General features: G+C 51.5%; 1 protein-coding gene across 1 annotated transcript; it reads right to left on the bottom strand.

The window, feature by feature from the left end:
* Window positions 1-5,136: 5,136 nt before the first annotated feature.
* On the bottom strand, window positions 5,137-11,419 carry LOC142420829 (methanethiol oxidase-like). The gene is made up of 10 exons (XM_075525111.1): window positions 11,282-11,419; window positions 9,949-10,134; window positions 9,338-9,458; window positions 8,575-8,757; window positions 8,081-8,263; window positions 7,607-7,681; window positions 7,170-7,291; window positions 6,977-7,069; window positions 6,612-6,730; window positions 5,137-5,977 (listed from the first exon to the last, which is right to left on the bottom strand). Exons 1-10 carry the CDS (start codon window positions 11,402-11,404, stop codon window positions 5,815-5,817), a joined length of 1,368 nt encoding a protein of 455 aa, XP_075381226.1. The 5' UTR covers window positions 11,405-11,419; the 3' UTR covers window positions 5,137-5,814.
* Window positions 11,420-22,685: the final 11,266 nt, after the last annotated feature.

The raw sequence follows: 22,685 nt of genomic DNA, 5'->3' as shown, positions 1-22,685 counted from the left end.
AGGGAGGGATAGCCGGAGATGATGCATTCATCAGTCTCTTCACATCAGAGCACCAGTGTTTCGGCAATGCAGCAAGAAGGATTCTCAGGCAAAGCGTCCAGACATGTAAGGAAGCAGCCCGTGAGGCTGGTTTTTATACAAGGAGGTTTTGTCATGTTGTGATCCCAGCCATCAGGAGCAGAGTGCAATGAAAAATCAGGATGGTCCCCTCTCCCTCCCCAGGTTTAGCTCTGGTGGTGGTGTTGTGGGGCTATAGCAATACAATTGTCTCTAGGAACTTAAAAATCCCATTTGGTTTTGCACAGGGAAGCCACAGGTGACTTTGCTGCAGGCTATGACCCATCCCAAGCCATCACAAAACCTACAAAGGTTTGTTCTGACACCAAGCTGTCATTATGCAATTGATGTTTTGTCTCAGGACAGGCCAGAATCGAAACCATTGCTTCCCTAACACTTGCTGGGAACCTCCTTGGAGAATGGAGTTAATTGATAATGCCCTCTTGAAAGCATTGGTTTAATCTTCACCTAAATCACAGGCAGCACAGGGCTCTTCCCTGCTTGCCCTGGATTTCAGACTTGCCTTTCATTGCATCCAGAGGCGAGGCGAAGCCAGGACCACACGCTCCACACTTTTCTGCATTGGGAAGAACAGAAACAAACAGAAATTAGACAACAGCGAGTTCTTTTAATTCCCTTTTTACAAAGGAACCACTCGCTGGAGTGGCTGTGCACGCTCCCACTCTATGGCAATGTCCGAGGTGACCCAGGATGCCCATGTGCATCCAAATGACCCCCAGAAAGGTTTGGGGCTCTGGGCAGCCGAAAAGGCCAGTGATATATTTCTAGTGCAGAAAGGTACTAGGCTCAGAGCCGCGTCTCTCTGCTTTGCCTCCCATCGTGTCCCTGTGGCAGAGAGGAAGGGTTGCTCAACACGTGTAGGGGCAATGCCAGGCTCGCATGGCCTCAAGGAGATGCCGAGAGCTCTTTTGGTTCTTCTGCGAGGAGGAGGAGGGGAGGCAGCGAGGAAGAAAGGCAGTATGGCTGGGCTGCTGCACCGAGGAGCCTCCGTGGGTGCCAGGGACAGAGGGAGGGGAGAGGATTCTCCCAGGAGGTGAGTGGGGAGAGACCATCCCCTCGCTGCAGGGTGAGGAGGGGGATGAGCTGAGCCTGCTCTGCGGCTCCTCCTGACTCTCTTTGGGGTGGCTGCACTTTGCTGTGCCTTGCTTTGGGGACATCAGTGGAAAGCTTTCGCGCAGAAAGCCCCGTTTCCACCTGAGCCGTTCGGTGCTCGAGGTGTCAGCCTCCTTGCCAGCCCCTAGCGTCATCCTGGGAGTCCCCATCACGCTGCTACGGGACTCCGGGGCACTTTGAACCCTGCCAGCCTCGTTCTCCAAAAGACTAAAACTGCTGAGAAAATTGTTCTTAATGCAGTTGAACAAGAGCTTGTTAGGAAACAACCACCACCACCAAAAGGACCCCTTTTCCCCATTTACGAGGGCAAGCCTGAGGAGAGGGAGGAAAACCCCCAGCTAAATTGTACGACTCAGCTTTGCTGCATCAGCTTCTTATTTGGTTTTATTCTTATTTGTTTTATCACTTGTGTCCCTGCTCCTCCAGGGAAACGCTCCTACCTGAAGCACTGAGAAGCCACCCCTCCAGCTTGCTTCTCCCTTCTCCTTATATTACTCCTGCAAAACCAGCTCCATCAAAGCCAGACTTTGCACTAAGGATTCCCTGCCATGGTATATCTGACTATAGCAAGTACAGTCTGTACAAGTTGCAGATGAATAAATGAGAATAGTTAGAAGGCTTTTACTCATCAGTCTACCTAAACGTTTCCTGGCACTTTTAGTAGCTTGAGAAAAGAAACCTTTCCTGGCCAGAGAAAACACTACGTTCATCCCCACTTCCTTTTTACTTTAGGTTTTCTGGGTGTCACAGTAACAAAACCACGAGACTCAGCTCCAAACGAGTTTAGGAGGACTCCAGAGCAGAGCCCATGGCCAGAAGGCAGCAAGCCACCAACAGTCCCAAGCCTTCTCCTCTTGAGAGCAAGCCGCAGTCAACGGAGAGATCTCTTACCTGTGCTGGAGGCCGGGCTGGAGCTCACCTGCTGCTGAGCAGCGGAAGGAGATGATCCCGCCTGCATTCTGCCTGCTAGGAGCAACTCAAGAGAGAAGATGCAGCTCTGCAGGGGTTCAAATATATAGGGAGCAGGATGGGGAGAAGGAGGGTCTGGAAAAAGGACGCCAAGGGGAGGATCCACATGCCTCGGGGTGTGGGAGGTACCAGGGCAGCCTTTAGCGTGTTACAGCACTGGAAATGTGCAGGGAAGCTATTTCGGTGCTCCCAGAACCTCCTCCCCTCCCAGAGGGGTAGTGGACGTGGCTGTGGCTGCACTGCATAGTGCACACATTCTCGCACACTGGAAAAACAAGGGCTTTTAGCCACTGAAGGGAAAGCAGGCTGCTCCTCTCCTCCGATTCCCTGCTAGAAGCAGCATCTCAAGTCTCCCCATGGGGCTGACGGGGTGCCCCTGATGAGAGACAGGCAAGCACTGCATTCCCAACCACAGAAATAATTTTATGAGGTTGCAGATGTTAATCACAAGTGAAAATGAAAAGTGAGGACTGGGTTTCTTTTAATTGCAGCATAAGCGTTTACTGTGGGATGTTAATTTGCTGGCTGGGAGGAGGGCAGAGGCAATGTAACAGTTTTCCCCATGACACATTTGACTTAGTCAGAGTGTCTGCTGCTGCTTCTGGCTGCAAAGTTGGGCGTCAGCTAGCTTGGCTTGTAAGGGCTGTGCAGTGGATGCTCGGCCTTCAACAGGCACATCTTTGCTGGCAGGTTGCTGCCTTGTCCTCTCCAGATGTAGACTCTGAAACCAGCAAGCTCAAACGGTCAATCACTCTGCCATCCGAGGCGCTCAGCCCGTTGCGCCTGCCGGCAAAAAGACCGATGGCCTTGGCTCAATCTCTCCCACGCTCACCTGCTTGGGCTCGTCTCTTCGTATTTGATGCTCAGCGCCATGCTATGGAGCACGCTGCAGATCCACACTGCGGTGGTCAGCACATCCCCGTGTCCCACCTTGCCTCTGACCAAGGAAAGCTTCTGCAGGAGGCCCCAGGGCTTAAATGCAAAGGACAAGGCATGTACAAGCAGCAGCCCAGCTTCATCTGGACCTCACATGCACCTTCCAGTCATCCTCCATAGAAATGTCTCTGCTGCGGTTCAGCAAGTTTGCCATAAGAGTGTTACTTCCCTTAGGGAAGAGGGGTGATGCCAGGGGTGTCTGTCCTCATGGTCTAGGAGATCTGTTGGAAGCTGCGAAGGACTTGACGGGTGCTGGCACCAGGGAGAAGCATCTCTTCCAAATAACCACTAGAGGGAACAGACACAGCATCCAGCTTCAGCCACCCCAATTCACCGCCTCCCCAGGTAAGGCACATTCAGCCGCTGCAGATGCACCGCGTTCCACAGCCCTCAGGATAACTCCCACACGAGGGTGAGGAAAGGCCCGCGCTCCCTGGAACATGGAAATCAGGACCCAAAGACCTGCGAACAGGCCTTGCAGCGGGTGAAGGAGTTTGCTCGTACCAGCAGAAAATGTCCACATCCATCCGGCTCGGGCAGAGCATGGCCTGATGGTGGAACGAGGAGCTGGGTCACCTCGGCTGCGCTGCCTGTTGACCTTCACGGCTCAGCCGCAGCTCAAAGTCCGGGCCGAGTCCTCGCCTTGCTGTGCGACCACCTGCAAGTCAGAGAGGGTGGTCAGTTGATCGCGCGAGGGACAGCAGACTCTCCGATCAACGCCATAAACGCGGCCATGAGGTGAGGGAGCACTTCCCTGCGTCACTGTGGATGGTGCCTGGCCCCGTCGCAAGGAGGGGTTTCCGGGGTGGATTCAGCACGGCTACCTCCAGCCGTCTGGACCGCACGCGGGCATGGGGATGTCTGCTGGCCAGATTCCCTCCAGCCAGCGGCGAGGAGGAGGCACCTCTAGTGAGATACGTGCTTTGTAGGGTCTGAAGGTAGGTGAGATAAGGCTCGTTCCAAAGCTGCCTCAGCAGCAGGGACGTCCCCTGAGAAGGCCCTCAAACAAGGCAGCTCTGGAGGATCAGAACGGGGTGTCACACTCAAGTGATCGTGATGCTGAACAGCAGCACCCCCGGGTGCACAAGAGAGCCGTAGCAATATGTCTGGCCATGAGAAGCATGAAGGAAGTAAATGAAGTTGTATTCTTCCAAGGTAAACACATAAAAGGCTAAACCTTAGAAGGATGCTCTTTATATCCCAATTTTTGCAACCTCCAAACTAATTATGGTTTTGGCTGCAAATTGTGCCCTTGTGAAGATGCTCAAGGCAAACGGGACTAATGGGAAGATGCGTGGGTGTGCAGCAGCCTTTTGGAGGCCAGTGGTTGCTGCCCTGTGTAGCAAACAGGCTTACATTGCGCGAGTGGGAATTGACATCCTACACAGCCCATGATAAGCAGGAGAACGATCTACAACTCCAATAGCTGTATCTTGTGAAAGAGGACAGTCTATGGAGAATTTTTAAGGGACTGAGGTGGTTTTGCCAACATCGTATTAACTGTGTGCTGAGTACTTTGGGTGAAAACCCTAACTTTACTCTGCCTCAACTGTGTTAACACTATGCTGTCCATGTGAACTGATCAAGCTGAAACCAATATTCTCACCGGCAGCAAGCCAGCCACTTGACAAACACAAGGGCTTCCACTGGAGCGTCTACTAAATGTGTTCTTTCAGTCCTTCACGTATCTTAAAGTAAGCCCTTCTAAAACCAAATGCTTGGTTTGGGTGATGACAACACTACCTTGCTTTGACAAGGTACATTTGTTTGGGGCAGAAAAGGAACAAATGTTTGGCAAGTTTTGCTATAAAACGCGTGCCTGTAAGAATGCCCCCAAAAAAAGAACAAGCAAAGACAATTTCTACCAGAAACTTCCAGGAAGACTAACAGGCACTCTGGCACAATCAGTGACCTGTCTTAGGGATTTTCAAAACCCTGATCTTATCATTAACCACTGCTGGCATTTGTTTTCCCCTCAAATAAATTTGAAAGGCTTCAATGAAATAAGGCATGTGAAGATCTAGCTGATGCGATGAACAATTTTATTCGTGTTTAAAGCAGAACACAAGAGCAAACCAGTGTCAGGAAACAGGCACATCTTTTCAACATAAGGCACTTCATATCCCTTCAGCCGTGACGCATGCCGACCTAGCATGCGACGAGCGAGCCAAGAGGGCTCTCGTGCCAGGGGAAGACTATCCAGGAATGACCTGGCTGAAGAACAGTAACTCAGACGAACTGGGCACTTCACTTTCTTTTGCCTTAGCTTTCAAGGGTGAACAAGCTCTGAATCATAACTGAGAGTTCCACACCTTGCTACCGGCTCTGGTACTGACAGCAATAGCTAACAGGCTGGGGACATCAAGGCAGGTGTCCGAAAGGCCTGTAGCAATGAAGCGAGGCACGGTGGGTATGCAGATATCTGCCAAAAGGCACGGTGCGTACTGCACATCTCTGTATGTGAGCAATCGCCCTGGGCTCTGCTCTGTGAATCACGCCCAGGGATTGCTTTGCACTGAAAACATGCCATGTGTCGTCGTTCACTGGTCTGCCTGAACCAAACCCTCGCAATAAGGCAGAGCTTCCGTAGCTCAGGTTAGCAGAAATCTAGACTCCAGCTGGGGAGTGACTGGGGACCCCCAAACCCAATTACCCTACGGTCTTTCTTAATGGCTGCACTACAGAAGAGAGAGAAGAAGGGAGTCTTTCACATGGCGCCTAGGCGAAGATATCGGAGGTGGAATCCCCACAAGCGAAGTGGATGTCTTTGGCAAGGCAAGGCCCGTTGGGCTCCTTTCCAAAATCCACCAGGAAGTTCTTGTTCACGGTCAGGCCTCCTTGCTCAGTGTCCACATCAATCTGGAGCATGACAGAGCCTTCCCTGCGAGGGGACAGGAGCACAGCTGTTACAGACAAGCAAACCACGTTCCAGAGATCCTGCCGTCACCCTCCTGTTCTGTATCGTCCAGGAAGAGGCTTTCTCCTTAACATCTGGTCTTCTACAGGGGGAAGGGAGCGGAGGCCGTTTCAGTCGTGGCATACACCAGCGCTCACATTTTTTTCCTGAATTCTCAACGGACGTGAGTAAACCGCTAGGCACGATGTGACAGGCAGGCTGGAGCTTGCCTTTGTGTTGGAGGTCACCGTCCGCTTTGCTAAATCAAAACGTCTCTGCTGGGTACACTGGGAGATGCTGTAGCAGAGACGAGGCCTGGCTCTCAGAGATGCACAGATGGATTCACTCCACCTTTCACACTGAAACACTTATGCCCTCCCAAGCAAAACCCTGGCGCTGCAGCTCCACACAGGCAGCAGCTGCACCTTGCCCAGCCAGAGAGGTTTGCGAGTCAACTGCACGTGAATTCAACGTGAGGAAGCTGCGGGGATGATGTTAGGAAAATCTGTCCCCCTGCAATCGCAAACGTGCCCTTGTAGCCCCCCACATGAGGCGCCGTTCCCGTTTCTAGCAGAGGCGCCATCCAAAAGAGGCCCCGTTCTTCCCAAACTTTTCTTACTTGACCACATTCGGGTAGAACTGCTTGTCCCACGTGCTGTAGAAGGAGTTGGTGACGTACAGCCTCTTGCCGTCCACGCTGAGCTGCATCCTGCTAGGGCCGCCGTACACTCTCTTGCACTGAAGGCACAACAGACAGCAGTCATGTTACTGGCTTCTTTCTTTCAGCAGCCAAGCACAAGCAGGGGCAGGGGAGCAGAGCAGAGCGGCTGCCTCCCCTCCTAACGCAGGCAAGCTACCAGATGCTGCGGACACACGGGCCACTGCAATGGAGACCTACCTACCCCAGAAACCCTGGGCAGAGAATGAGCAGAGCAGAGCCAAAGTCCACGGGACACCAGAGGGCAAAGAGGACGCGGAACTCACCTTGATCACCAAGGGCTCCGGCTGGCACTTCAGCTCTTCGTCTCTACACACAGCCACGGGTCCGCCTCTGAGGATACTGCCTCCCACAAACACCTGTAAGCGAGGCAGTGGGAGACAGGTTGCCTTGTCATCTAACCACCACCGCGTCCTGCTAAGGAACCCAACAGTGCAAGCCCTTCTGCTCCTGCCTTACCTGTCCCACCAGCCTGGGCTTGCAGGTTTTGGAGAGCTCATATTGGCGGATGTCTCCGTGCAGCCAGTTGCTGAGATACAGGTACCTGTCATCCGTTGAGATGATGAGGTCGACTGTGAAGGCTAGGGCACAGAAACAAAGAGCTCCAGAGAAGGCAGCGTCAACAGAAAACGTGCCTTGCCTCGAGCCCCAGCTCGCATCTCTCCCTGCCATTCTCTATGTCATGCCTCCAGCACAGCAGACCTGCCCAAGTGCACAGGCTCCAGCCGGGGCAGCGGTGTCTTCCTGGGGCGGGGTGCACAGCCCCTCAGCCCCTCCGACAAGCCTTCCGTCGTGTTTACGCAGCAAGGCTTTGAGGGTCGGCAGTGGGCCTTGCCAAGCCGCACAACACAATGCTCTGGGAGGACAAAGGAAACACCACCTCGGGGCACACGAACCTGGCATCTTGGGCATAATCCATCCCGTCACTTCCTTGGCCGGTATCCGAATCACCTCTTCTACTGCCCAGTTGTCTCTCTGCACAAGAAACACAGGCACGGCACCATGAGCGTTCCTGGCTGCTCAGGCAGGAGCGCTCCCTGTGCTCACACGCTTGCACAGCCAGGCAAAGCTGCCTGAGGAAGGCTACCACTGCGCCCAGCTTCTACGAGCAGACACAATGAAGGAGAGCACCATCTCATACCAACAGCGAGGCTGGCCTTCCTCACTCAAATTAACCCCCCAGATGTTCATCCCAGCTGGTCACGATGGGCTCCCTTTACGCTCAGCGGAAGAACAGACTCCTCTCATTCTAGCATACACGTCCAAAGCAGGGTCTGGATGCTGCCCTCTCCACACGCCGCCTCCTTTCTCTCTGCTACCCCAAATTTCTTTGGGGAGACCCAGGTCTCCCCTGGCTGCTGGCAGAATACTTGCCTCGCACTTGTAGAAGCGGTAGACGACGCCACTCAGGGCGCAGCTGACGTATCCCTCGGCAGCATCGGGGTTGTGGAGGAATTTAACGCTCAGGGGCAAAGAGTCCTCCCCCAGGTCAAAGCACTGGGTGAGGGTGCGGCAGGACAAGTTCCACACGTTCAGGTGGCGCCCAAAGACCCCTGAGGAAAAGGAAAACCAAGTCAGAAAAGAGGGGGCTACCCACGGAGACTCATCCCTCCCCAGACAGGGACAGGGACAGCCGTGGCAGCGTCTAGCCAGAAGTAGCAGAGAAACTGCAGTGATTTAGGGAGCAGTGGGAAAAAGACAGGGACCAGCCTGTCTAAAGGCCAGACGCCGCACGTCCTGTAGCAGTGCCTGTAAAATGGGCCGTTCGGGGAGCAATCTTCCTGTCCCCTCTCTCTGACCGCATCGACACCCTCCCACCACCTTGCTGAGTTCTGGCTGACCACCGGCATCCGTATTCCCTCACCTTTCTTCAAGTAATCGGGATTAAATCCATATCCCGCACATTTTAGCACGAATCCAGCAGAGCTGATCAGAACATTGTGGCGTGGCTGGTACCAGAAGTCGTATCCAGTGCAGGGGGTCTCACACTCGTTTTCCCAGTTCCCCTTCAGCTCAAAGTTCTCCCCATCCAGCACAATAAATCCACCTGTGATCCAAAAAGGAGATGCGTGACAAATCACATACTCCACTTCTAAACAGGAAACATGCTTTGTGCATTAGCCTATCTTAAACAGCCAAGATCTTCAAAGTACTTCAGACCTTGAGATACTTAGCTGCAAAGACTCTGCAGCTCTTTGTTGGGTAGAGAGATGCGTTTGTAGATTCCTACACGTGCTAAGCAGAAGTTTTGGGGGCCAAAAATGATCCCAACTTAACATTCACTTCAGCGTTTTCAGTGGCCAGTTACCTGTGTTGGCAGCGCTCACCCCACCTCCCCGTTCTCAAGCAGTCATGGATGAACAAGACATGCTAAGACACGCTAAGACAGGTAGACTGAGTGCCTGCATGTGTGGAAGGGACCGGCTTTTCCTCTAACACGTGCCTTCATGTCCCCACTCTGCACCTCAGGCTTGTGGGTGATTACTGGGCTTACACCAGCACGGAAGGATTGGGACTTCTGAACAAGTATCTCAACTTTGCTGTTTGAAACTCTAGAAGTCTGCAGTTTTTAAGCTTGTTATTTTTCTAATAGGAATGATTACTGGAATGATTACAGGAAAATGTACCTTTTCCATTGCCAGACGGATCTCCCACGTTGGCAATGAGAATATCACCACTGGGCAGGCTGCGAGGTACATTGAGGTATCCCTTGTTGCACTTCCAGAAGACATCCACTGGCTCAATCATCTGAAAAAAGTTGACACACACATACTTCAGCCCCCGACTGCTCAGCTCATTGCACACGCCCCGGCAGAGCCTTTGGCCATCGGAGACTTCTGAAAATCTCTGATGCCTGCAGGGGCTTTCTTCCCAAGAACTCGCGCTTGCTAGGCCCTGCTCCTCCTTGCAGAGGAGCACAGCAGCCCCTGAGCTCCCCTCTCCACGCACAACAAGAACGCAGCAACACCTAACTCCTAACAGCTTGTCTGTCTGTGGCGTGACTTCCAGGTATTAGACTCTCTCTGAACGCAACAGGCACCGAGAAAGAAACGCAACGATGGTTGGAGCCTTCCTTGCTCTGAAAAGGAGAGAGCCGAGAGGGAAACGTGACCCAGCTCTCTAAAATCAGGGTGGAAGAGAAGATGAAGAGAGAACCCTTCTTCCCTGGGTATTGTTCCAGAAGCACCAGTTCCCAACTCCTTCCCAGAAACTTGCCTTTGAATCACCTCAAGCATACCTTACACAGCCTGGGAGCCCGGCACTGCGAACCCACATCCACCACGTAAATGCGGGAAGAAATCAAACAGGGAAGAATCAGCTTGTTCCTTTTCGTTGTGATATTGTCAAAGCAGGTGCAGCCAGCGCTCCACCCCGAGGAATGCAGCTCGTCTTTGAGGTTGGGCATGGGCAGGCGGTGGATCACCTAGGCAGTCAAGGTAGAGTTAGGGTTCACTCGGGGAGGCAGGGAGAGGTGGGGACCCTAATGCTGGCAGATACTTCTGCCCTGGTAGCCTCCATCTGACTGCAGCTGGGACTGCCTCTAGAGACTCAGGGAGGAGAACACTGCTCCTCGCACCGGCCGCTGCTCTTTGTTAGGGTACTGCGTGCAGCTGAGACGTGTGCGGGTGATTCTTTCAAGAATGTGCCTCACGCCATGCCACTGAAATTCAGAACATCATGTGTATGAAGAAATTACGATTATCGGCTTGACAAAACTGGTGCGTTGCTCTGCAAACTCCTGCTAAGAATGGAGCTCAAAATGTTTTACAAACTTTCAGAAGCCTGTATTGGCTTTAAAGTGCATTTTCTCCTAGGCTCTTGTAGGAATGGACTAATCGGGTCATATACACACCCTTGATGTAGATAATCTGTCTTTGCGGCCTTCAGAGACAGGTAAATGCCGATTTCCCACTTAGGATGACAGCAGACAGGTTGGTACAGCGCAGAACAGAACATCTCCGACATTGCAGCACAACAGAAACATGCTGAGCTCTGCAGAAGTGCTGGATACCCTAAACCACCTGCGTCACTAGAGACCACTTTCCATGCTGAGCAGCCACGGACAGGGTGATTCAGAGCACGTGCTCAAAAGCTCACTAGCAGCACCGAGATGCTCTGGAAGTGAGTTGGGAAGTGAGTCAGAGCCGACTTGTCCCCAGGACACAGAGATGGAGATGATTCAACTAGAGCCAGGCATACAGGGGAAGGTGGAAAGAGAGCAGGAAGGTGAGATTCCTAGCAGACAGCATCCCTATCTGACGCATAACACCAGTGGAGAAGCAAGAAGTAGACCTGCCATGACAAAACTCACAAGGGGTTTCCCAGACAGGTCTTGGCAGGACGTGAATAGGCGGGGGGTAAGAGTCAAGCCAAGGTGGATGAGACAGAAAGACAGCGGAAGATGAGAAGGTGCAAGGAATAAACGGACAGCCTGCATGACAGAGTGGCTATCAAGCAATCTGATTTTCCCCAGCAAAAAAGAGTAAATGTCCTGGATCTGGGGGCACTACGAAGCACGGAGCCAGCGGCTCGTCACCAGCCCAATAAAAGCCCAGCTGAGACACAGGTACCTGGCCATAACATGGAGATCTGGGGTTGAGATCAACGGTGGCCAGGAAGTCGGGCTGGTCGGTGCATGTCTCCCTGTAGGTGCAGGTCACGTAGGCAACCTCCTCTCTAGGAACTGGGTACATAGAAAGCTTCTGTTAAAACATGCCATGAACCAGCCAGAAAGGAAAAGAAAAGCTTCAACAGACTCTCAGATAGGACTGAACTTATGTGTCTGGATGCTACGACCTTCCTCCTTGGTCACCGTCAACTGTCCAACCCTGTTGCGTTACTGACCCAGAGGTGAGAGACCAGCAAAAGTGGCTCTCCACGTACTTACAGCTTTCTGCCCTTGGGGGAAGGGACTCTCAGCATACGCAGTCACTTAATGGTGGTCTCCGCTAACACAGAGCTCTTTCCCAAACACCCCCATTCCGAAACACGCTCAAGAGGACTTGCCTTTCACAGCATCCGGGCAGGTGGGGTACTCGTAGCACTGAGCTCTGCATCTGTCTGATTTGAGAAAAAGAGAGGAATAAAATGAGAAACGTCCACATCCTGCAAAGGTGCCTAGGCAGAAGACTCTGTCCCACTCGATGGACCTTCTCCCACCCCAGCTGTCAACGGGGAGCTCCGAGACCAGCAGCTTCTTTTTGTTATGGCAGTAAAAAATCTCAGATCCAGGAGAGGAATCCTCCCTGCAGTGCCACTGAGGCTACCACAGATCAAACCACCGCTCAGTTCCCTTCTGCATCCTCTGAGCCCCTCACTGATCCCCTCCCTATCAGCAGTGAAGGAGAGAGAGCTTCCACCGAGAACCACGTCAGTACTGAAGGTCTAGCCTGGAAAATAAGTCTGTTTCCTTGTCTCCCTGACGATTCCCCAGCAGAAGGGGAGGCTCCCCTCACCACGGATGCTACAGCCACAGGGAAGTAGCTTTTCAAGGCAAAAAGAAGCCCCCGGAAGCACATCCGTAGTGAGACAAAGGAAACCTTTAGCACCAGTGGGACAAAATGCCCAGCTTCAGTCCCACCTCTCCCCTCTCTCCTTCCTGCAGCGCTGCAGAGGAACAAACCTACCAGTCCCCAGGTGGGACTCAGCTTCAAGGTGGGATGTCCGCAGCCTCCAGGCGGTGGCTGGAGCCAGACCCAGGAGGGAGCTACGAGCCTTGGAGCTGCTGTGGGCTGCGGGGAGGCTGCAGAGTCTCTCTTACCCATGCTGAAGGTCTTCTGGTTCACTCTCCTCAAGAGCAGAGGTGCTGGAACTGGAGGTGCGGCTTGCTGCCTGCCTCGCTGGAGTGGGTTGTGTTGTGGCAAGGCTGCTCCGAGGGGGCCTTATATGCAAGGCAAAGGGGTGGGGGGGAAAGCAAGCTGCCAAGGGAGGAGCCATCGCTCCTAAGCGTTTGGGAGGTGCCAGACCAGCGCTGTGGCTTGTTTCCGCCTTGCTAACCAGCAATCTAGAGGAAAAATCTGCTGGTCCATGCAGGTGTTTTCCTTAAACTCAACCTCCCGTATCTGATCCTGGGGCTCTGGTGATTTCCAATGGGACTTCTTTGGTTCTGGAGGCCTCCATGTCCCAGCCGAGACACAAGCTAATTAAAGCCATTCCCCATACCCAGGTTCCTGCCATACAAATGTGCAGTGGCTGCAAATTCCACACGAGGGAAGAGAAGTCCAGCTAGATAATCGGCCCCACCAGCAGCCTCCTGGAAATTACAAGGTTGGAACATACAGAGGCCACCAAAGGCACCTCTGAAATCTGGACCCTGAGAGAAGGCACGTCTCTGTCTGAGGGCTGAGCTGAAGACATCATGGCGTCAAGTCAGAAAGTCAGGTCCAGAGGTGCCTCTACCAGAAAGACGACTTTCTGAGCTCTAAGGACTGTGGCCTGCGATGCAGTGCTCAGAGGATGGAGGGGGCTCCAACAGCACTGAGATCGGAAGAGACTCGAGTAACTGTCCACATCTCCCAAACAGCTAGAAAGGACATCAGGCTAGAAACGGGTGCCCAAGGAAATACAATCTGTGCCCTTGTTGATGCAGCACTTACAAGGTCAAGACGTCCCTGCTGACTCTCAGGGTTGCATCTCCATATGGGAAAGTCAGCCCACCTGTGGAAAAGAGGAACCTTTAGGATTCAGGGCAATTCAGCACAGTGAAACAGTGCCTGAGCAGTAGCCACTTACTCTCCCCGGCAATCTGGTCAATGAACAGCCAAGGCTCCACGGCAGGCACCAGCACCGCAAAATGCCTGGCACCAGTGTGGTTGAATTACATGCGAACTGGACTAAACTGCCACAAAACACCCACGGGAACAGCAGAGACCTCCGTTAAACAGATCGTGGTGTTGGAGAGAAGCATTCTGGAAGAAGGGTCCCCTCCTGAGATCACCATGACCCTGGCTGCCACCAGCTGCCAAACTAAAGCAGGAGGAAAACACCAAGCGCCGTGGAACGTGAACGAGTATCATATCTTGTGGAAGAACTCCTCAATCGGTGGGCAGAATGCACGGGATAAGTAATTGCTCCACGTAGGAATGCAGAAACATCTGACAGCGCCACTAAAGAAGCCCTCGGGAGATCTCCATCAGAAGAGAGGACAACTTAGCCCATCTCACTAAGGCTGTAATTAAACGGCTTCCAGAACAGCACCTTAAACATGCGACAGGCGGACACGGGAGCAGCCAAACGCTTGGTCTTTTCTGTAAGCAAGGAGCATCAAACTGCTGCAATTGGAAGAACTCGTGATTTGTTTAGCGGAAATCCATTTTGGCAGTTTCAGTGCAAGAGGCAAAGGCAGCCAGGAGAGGGATCATTACCTACCACAGCCAGACGCTTCTATGCCACCAGTCGATGTACGGTTATTACTGACAGGCTGCATCCCAGGTACGTCAAGGTTCACTATAATGCAAGGAGAAGGTGTTAAAATAATATCATGGACAAAAGGAGAAAGCATGCAAAATAACAGCTCAAAGCCTTATGTTATTGACTATGAAAGAAGTTGAGATCCTGAGCAAGAATAAGCACATGGAAAGAAATTCTATCCTTGTATCAAATCAGACACATAATGGAGACAAATCTGGATGGCTTTTCCACAGCATTAGAGCAGCCCATTTAATTGAGCATGGTATCCACCTAGGACCCCAACAGAGGAACCTTTCCTGGATGTCAGAAAAACTAGCAAACAGAAGGAGGAACTGCAAAGGGTGCCAGAAGAAGGAGGCATCAAAGAGCTACGCTGCACATGGGGTAGTTCAGCTGCATCAGGCCAAACTGGATTAAGGGACTGGGCTCCACACTGGACTTCAGGGGGTAAGTGTAATACCAGGTTTAATGTGTACAGGATGTCACCATCTCCAAATGGTAAGGAGGCTCAATGAAAGACCACTGCATATCCACACTGGACAAAACAAAGACTGACAGGCCAATGCCGTAAGACCCAGAGTGCTGAACATTGGCTACCTTTCCCCCCTCACGGCTATATGAATGTTAAAACACTTCTATTTCAGCTGTGTGAAGCCAGCAGCACTCTGAAGGTGAAGGACGCAGTGATGCCTCCTAGCGCTGTGCACTGCTTTCTAGGCCTAGCAGGATATTGCTAGATTTCTCCTTCTGTATTAAGAACAGTCACAGCCCTTTTACAGTAATTCTCAAAGGAGTTTATTTTCTAGACATGTGCTTCTGAACAGGACTTGCAGCACTGCTTTTGCAGGAGTTTGCACATCCCAGCCTTCAACAGCAAACTCCGACTGCAGAGAGATGTGGAAATAGCTGGTACAACCATTTCCGTAAAATGCAGCCCAGAGACTTTCAGTATTGCTTGCCTGGGACAGCTTTCAGCCTGGGTCTGCCTGTTGCAGCACCTGTAGCCTGTCAATGCTCTGGTTCATCACACTGCAACCCACACATGTTCACAACATGCTGTGTGTTTGGGGCCACGCTTGCGCAAGTGGAAGCAAAGAGTCTGTCTCCATCTCCAGTTCTTGGAGGCAAACTCTTCCATATCTCCTAAGGGCAGCACGCTTGTCTTGGGCTCACAAAGAGGTGCCAGTATTGGGAACCAACCTGGCATCCAGTCATCACCGGGCAGATTTCAAGGGCTCACACCTCAAGAATCAGAAGGAAGCCCTGAGTCCAGGAGCAGCTCCATAGCTGGAGGTAGCTGTCCTCCGCAGAGCAACTCAAAACGGCCTTTCCCTCTTCTCTGCTTGCCTGCGCAGAGCTCACCATTGCTCTCCCATGCTGCTCTGAGCTGGGCAGAACTGCCCATCTTTCTCCAAGCCAAAACAAAAGAGAGCTTCAGGCATTGTACCTGACTTGCTGCCGCCCTTGTTTGCCTGGCCGGCAGGAAGCACAAGCAGGCCCAAGGACGCACGAGAAGCTCCTGCTCCATCAGAGGCAATTTCAGGTGCTTGGCTGATGCCTCTTTGCATGCTTTTGCTGTCACAATGTGCATGTCTCACTGCACCTTCTTCTTGCACCTGCACACCTGCTAATTAAAAAGCTCATTAGTCCTCCACTCATTAACAAAGTTTGCTGGTCATCCTCTTTGGCTTTCCTTGGTGACGTCTTTGGCATCCCTCACAAAACCAAGCTGTGGGGTGTAGAGTTTTCTAATTAAAACCGATAGTAGGAAGGATAAGAGCAGGCTCAGCAACACCAACAAGCAAGCAAGCAGTGCTTAGCAGAGACCACAACCAGTGTGGTCTGCTCGCGGCCCAAGAGAAGCTCCCTGTGGCAGGCAGAGATGGGAAGCCATGACACTGGAAAACCCACACTGAGGTGGCAACGACTCCCCTCCTCCCGACCATCTCTTCCACCCTGATAGGGAAGAACATGCTATAATTTTGATAATGGGCAAGACTCGGTGACGCAATCCGCTGCAGGCTGGCACAGCATGCTAAATGTGCTGCAAGAAGACCTTGCTACACCAAGGACACTAAGTCTGCTCTAAACACCCAAGCAAGAACTCCCCTGGCTACGGGAGCAGTCTCCAACCTTCCCCTGTTCTCCAGGGACGACGTTCTCTCGCTTCCCACCTCACCCTGCCATAAAACCCTGGAGGTGCCCCACGGTGTCTAAGTCTTGCTCAACATCTTGCATTCTTAAATCCCCCTTTTCTAGACTTTTGACCTGGCCTCCATACTCTCTTTGCAGCCTTCTGCCGCATTCAAACAGGTCATCTCGGCACTGAGCACCACGAGAGCAGCAGCGTTTGCAAAGACTTCAGTCAGTGCCAGTGTCCCAGCAAAAAACACCAGCAGAGGTATGTTGTCCTAGACCTTCCCAGGCTCCATGTCTCTCCTGTTCATTCCCCTCTTCAGGAGCAGAAGGAAAACCACACCATCCAGCCCTTGTGTCAGAACAGGCACAGTTTATCACCTCACACAGCAGGGGCAAGGTTTGGAGGTTAATTTACAAGCTGCTGACGTGGTACGGAAAGCTTAACAAAGTTCACTGTTAACTTCTTCAAGATGTGGCTTAGAGAGTGTGAGGTTGGAGCCCCCACAGCTCTGCACATCAGTGTTTACTGCCTAATGATCCTGACCTGCAGGGAGTCTGATTATAAGCAGCTGCCAGTCGGTTTTGATGATGTTCTGAAGCAGAGCTTTGCTGACAAATTTAAATTCATGGAGCGAGCCCCAATTTCTATTTGTCATTCCTACCTGAACTGCTGTGGGGCCTGGCATTGCATCAGCAGGCACCAAGGAATCATTGCCAATGTGTGGATGAAGGGGGCCCAACTCTCCCATCAGCAGTGAACATGAAAAAGAGGGGAAAAACAGGGACGGTTTTTTGAAGCTGGCAGACTGATACATAAGCTCACCAGAAACCTTCTGGTGGGTGAGGAAAAATATGACAACTAAGAAATGTGAAATTGCACTGCTGATAGAAAGGAAGGTGAAAATGGGAGGTCACCTCACTGGCACTTGTCTGTTAGGTGCAGATACAGAGCAACGGAGGAACTGTTCTTTCGCAGTCAGATCACTGGAGTAAGACACAGCTTCTACAGTACATACTAAACTGTGGTGATTCAAGTTGTGGACAAAGTCTCTGCTGAAAAAAGTAACTTTATGTCCTTCTCTAACAACTACATTTGAGAACAGAGAAAGGAATATGGGCTCTTCTTTGCATCATTACACCCTGACATCAGATGTGCAGTCTCCAGGAGAGAAACCGCTATCATGAGGATGCAAAGCCGGTTGAGTTCCTTCCAAAATCCACCAACTTCCTCTGAAAAAAGAACAAGGAAGCTCATATTATGGACAAAGGGACTGTATTCTAATAGAAGTGTCTCCCACATTTTACTATTCTTTCTGTATCTAAGCTAAGATGTCCTTTTTAATGACTTGCATTTTAAGTGACTACTGATGAGTCCCAGTTCCGTATTTGCCTACACAAGCATCGAAGGGTAATCCAAAACTCCTCTTCCTTGTATCTTGTTCCAAAAGCTCCAGATCCCATCTCCTTCCCAGAGTCATGTTACCTCAGGCACAGTGTACACAGCTTGGGAGCCCCGAAGTTTGTTCTCATATCCATCACACTAAATCAGGAAAAAATTAAACTCAGAAGAGTCAGCTTATTCCTCTTCCTTGATGACACATCTACAAAACACTTGATGCCTCCATTCCACCCTAAAGTGGTGACACTCATCTTGCAGGTTGGGCACATAGCCAGTCAAAGGCAGAATTATTTCACTCCAAGAGGCAGAGAGAAAAGGGGACCTTAATGCAAACAGTCACTTAAGCCTTGCTGCACTGGGACTGCCTCTTGGGATTCAGTGAGGACAACACCGTGCTTGCTGCTTCTGTTCGGTAGCACATCTCTGACTGAGACATGTGGAGAGCTCAAAGCTGAAGTCCTACATTCTTTCAGGAGCTGGATTACACACCCGATGCCAATGAACGCCTGAACAACAACTATCTAAATAAATGAGAGCGCTGTATATGTTCCTTTTGAAGCCAGAGATAGGATGCTTCCAGTGCCCTCAACACTGCATTCAGAAGTTCACAATGCTTTGAAGCATTTTAGGCAAACAGCCCTCAGGATGGAATAAATCAGAAGATAATTTTTCTGGGTGTCACTCATCTGACCTATTTGAAATGGCCACCTTGAATGACTTGGAACATACCCCCAGGATGCCATTTTCTCTCTCCACGGGCAATGCAGGCAACTACGCACGTGTCCACCTCCAGAGTCTCCTGGTCTGAGGATGGGCGAGACGGATCCTGACACAGATACGTTTGGTTTCTAGAATACTCTTTGCAAGAGCAGATTAATTGTTCAAAGAGACATGGATTGAGAAGATAAATGGGATTTGCAGCCTCATGAAGGAAATTGAATCTAGTTTCCCATATATGATAAGGGGTGATTAGTAGAGCGCACAACACAACAGCTCGGATGCTACAGGGCACGCTGCACTCTGCCAAAGCTGCTGGATGCCCTACGTGGCTCAGCCTTTAGGATTCATGAACCAGGCTCAGGGGACACTGCTCCCAGCCTCAGCCACAGACAAGCTGTAGGCGCAGGCAAACACAGAGCAACACCAGCTGAGCTCACCTCCTGCCAGGGCAGAGGGGAGAGCAGAAAGGGAGCAGGACAGTGAGATTCCTGGCAGACAACCCCCCCGCCAGCTGCGGATCCCCAGCGGAGCAGCAAGAACTCGATGGCAGGTGGCACAGCTCACTGCACAGCGGCAGTGGCAAGACACAAACAGCTCTGGGGGCAGCAGAGGAGAAGAGTCCACCAAAGGCACCTGAGACAGAAAGACGGAGCGCTCAAAACTCTGGTACGAGTGGTAATGCCAGCAGCCAGAAGGGCAGAGGCACATTTAAGACAAAAGGCAAATGTCGTTAAAAGCAAGCAGACTATGCAAAGCTAAGGTCCACCACCCTGGATCTCTTGATCGCCCCCTTGAGCAGAGACAAACCGAACGTCCCAGGGCTACAGGACTCACGCCTGGCACACGCGGTGCCCTTCGGCACATGGCTTCAAAAACATTTCCACGTACAGGCTACAAGGTTTGCTGGAGGGAGCGTCAGCATAGCACAAGTACTCTTCTTCTCCCTCAAGGCACCTCTCTGCCTTTTTTCCACTCCTGTTTCAGCCGCCCCTTCCCCTCCAAATGAGTTGTTTGCGGTTGGAGCAGGAGTCACAGGGGAGGGGGCAGAAAGGTCTGGCCAGAAGCACGGCAGCAGCGGGATCGCCCCTCCCCACTACAGCCCACAGCTACAACCGCACAAACCCATCCGAAACACACATCCTTAGGTTGTGATTTCAGACAGCATGTAATGAGGAGTGACTTCAGGCTGCCACTGAAGGGCCCTGCCATGTGCAGCCACAGGGAGATGGACGGTGAGTCACTTTTTTGGCAGCTTTTGGCAGTTTTCTGACGGATCAGCTCCTTCAACCGACTCCTCCCGCACCTGCACAATCGCTCCATCTGACACAAGAGGAGCGGCAGCCCCACGCAGCTGGGGAGGACCGACGAGCAGGACCTGCTTTTTCTCCTGGCACCCAAGCTACACAGCAGCGGATGCACTGCCAGCACGCTCTCTTCCGTCCTCTGCCTAAAGACAGGCACGAGCAGCTTTCCTCAAAAGTCCCTATGCGCACTGCAAATCAGACTCCAAGCTTATGACAAATGAAAACAAGAACGGCTGACTTTCCTCCACTGGTGGAGAAGGAAAAGCAAACCAGGAATACATACGCTGAGCAGTTTAACTAAACACTTCAGGTTCCACTCCAAGGACTCATTTATGCTTCTCTCTCTGAGTTTCTGGTCAATCTCTATTCATCCTACTATGAATGTGAAGGCAGAATATGTATCAGTGGTTTGTTAATCTGTTACAGGAGAGAATATTTTTATCTATGGTAAAACAACCTAATCAATACCCTTTTCCACTCTCTGCAATATCCGTGATTCCTCTGCAAAATATTTTAAGAAAGAGCCAGAAAGTTATGTTTGCATCCTCATCCCCCTGGCAACGTCCCTTAAAGAAAAAAAAGGTCACATTCACACTCAGTTCAAGTTCCCCATATTCAGCCCAACTTCTAAACACAGAAATGAGCAAATGCCACAAAAGCACAGCAAAAACCATTCTGGAGGGTTAGGAGATCTCAATATTAATCTGCTGCAGCCTGCAGACTAGAGGGGAGGAGATTGAATGTGTGGGTCTGCTGCTGCTAGGAGTTGAAAATAGGCTGGGATTATTTCTTGCCTGTGCTGCTATCTGGAAAGGGAGGGAAAACTGAAAAGAAGGTTCATCTGAAAAGAAGACCCAGGGCAGAATGGAGCACTCACAACGGCTGCACTGTCAACGTGATTTTTCAGGACATTAGTTTCCAGTCCTGTGTCTACAAGCCTCATCTTAACTTGGTGTATTAATGACTAGTGCAGCCTAAGGATGCCCTCAGCTACTCATGAAATACCATCCTCCCTCCAAGCTTGTGCCCCAGAAAAAAAGGACTTTTGGGAAGCTGTTGGAAGCTGCAAAGGACTTGACGGGTGCTGGCACCAGGGAGAAGCATCTCTTCCAAATAACCACTAGAGGGAACAGACACAGCATCCAGCTTCAGCCACCCCAATTCACCGCCTCCCCAGGTAAGGCACATTCAGCCGCTGCAGATGCACCGCGTTCCACAGCCCTCAGGATAACTCCCACACGAGGGTGAGGAAAGGCCCGCGCTCCCTGGAACATGGAAATCAGGACCCAAAGACCTGCGAACAGGCCTTGCAGCGGGTGAAGGAGTTTGCTCGTACCAGCAGAAAATGTCCACATCCATCCGGCTCGGGCAGAGCATGGCCTGATGGTGGAACGAGGAGCTGGGTCACCTCGGCTGCGCTGCCTGTTGACCTTCACGGCTCAGCCGCAGCTCAAAGTCCGGGCCGAGTCCTCGCCTTGCTGTGCGACCACCTGCAAGTCAGAGAGGGTGGTCAGTTGATCGCGCGAGGGACAGCAGACTCTCCGATCAACGCCATAAACGCGGCCATGAGGTGAGGGAGCACTTCCCTGCGTCACTGTGGATGGTGCCTGGCCCCGTCGCAAGGAGGGGTTTCCGGGGTGGATTCAGCACGGCTACCTCCAGCCGTCTGGACCGCACGCGGGCATGGGGATGTCTGCTGGCCAGATTCCCTCCAGCCAGCGGCGAGGAGGAGGCACCTCTAGTGAGATACGTGCTTTGTAGGGTCTGAAGGTAGGTGAGATAAGGCTCGTTCCAAAGCTGCCTCAGCAGCAGGGACGTCCCCTGAGAAGGCCCTCAAACAAGGCAGCTCTGGAGGATCAGAACGGGGTGTCACACTCAAGTGATCGTGATGCTGAACAGCAGCACCCCCGGGTGCACAAGAGAGCCGTAGCAATATGTCTGGCCATGAGAAGCATGAAGGAAGTAAATGAAGTTGTATTCTTCCAAGGTAAACACATAAAAGGCTAAACCTTAGAAGGATGCTCTTTATATCCCAATTTTTGCAACCTCCAAACTAATTATGGTTTTGGCTGCAAATTGTGCCCTTGTGAAGATGCTCAAGGCAAACGGGACTAATGGGAAGATGCGTGGGTGTGCAGCAGCCTTTTGGAGGCCAGTGGTTGCTGCCCTGTGTAGCAAACAGGCTTACATTGCGCGAGTGGGAATTGACATCCTACACAGCCCATGATAAGCAGGAGAACGATCTACAACTCCAATAGCTGTATCTTGTGAAAGAGGACAGTCTATGGAGAATTTTTAAGGGACTGAGGTGGTTTTGCCAACATCGTATTAACTGTGTGCTGAGTACTTTGGGTGAAAACCCTAACTTTACTCTGCCTCAACTGTGTTAACACTATGCTGTCCATGTGAACTGATCAAGCTGAAACCAATATTCTCACCGGCAGCAAGCCAGCCACTTGACAAACACAAGGGCTTCCACTGGAGCGTCTACTAAATGTGTTCTTTCAGTCCTTCACGTATCTTAAAGTAAGCCCTTCTAAAACCAAATGCTTGGTTTGGGTGATGACAACACTACCTTGCTTTGACAAGGTACATTTGTTTGGGGCAGAAAAGGAACAAATGTTTGGCAAGTTTTGCTATAAAACGCGTGCCTGCAAGAATGCCCCCAAAAAAAGAACAAGCAAAGACAATTTCTACCAGAAACTTCCAGGAAGACTAACAGGCACTCTGGCACAATCAGTGACCTGTCTTAGGGATTTTCAAAACCCTGATCTTATCATTAACCACTGCTGGCATTTGTTTTCCCCTCAAATAAATTTGAAAGGCTTCAATGAAATAAGGCATGTGAAGATCTAGCTGATGCGATGAACAATTTTATTCGTGTTTAAAGCAGAACACAAGAGCAAACCAGTGTCAGGAAACAGGCACATCTTTTCAACATAAGGCACTTCATATCCCTTCAGCCGTGACGCATGCCGACCTAGCATGCGACGAGCGAGCCAA

The sequence above is a fragment of the Mycteria americana genome, chromosome 25 (genome assembly GCF_035582795.1).
Source record: "Mycteria americana isolate JAX WOST 10 ecotype Jacksonville Zoo and Gardens chromosome 25, USCA_MyAme_1.0, whole genome shotgun sequence".
In the NCBI taxonomy this organism is placed as follows: domain Eukaryota; kingdom Metazoa; phylum Chordata; class Aves; order Ciconiiformes; family Ciconiidae; genus Mycteria; species Mycteria americana.
This window is presented reverse-complemented; position numbering and strand designations above follow the sequence as displayed.

Excerpts from the sequence above, each read along its gene's own strand:
- LOC142420829 (XM_075525111.1), bottom strand. The coding sequence starts at position 11,404 with ATGTACCCAGTTCCTAGAGAGGAGGTTGCCTACGTGACCTGCACCTAC. Across the intron at positions 10,135-11,281 it reads GATCTCCATGTTATGGCCAG|GTGATCCACCGCCTGCCCAT; the intron begins GTACCTGTGTCT and ends TTGACTGCCTAG. Across the intron at positions 7,292-7,606 it reads GATTATGCCCAAGATGCCAG|CCTTCACAGTCGACCTCATC; the intron begins GTTCGTGTGCCC and ends TCTGTGCCCTAG.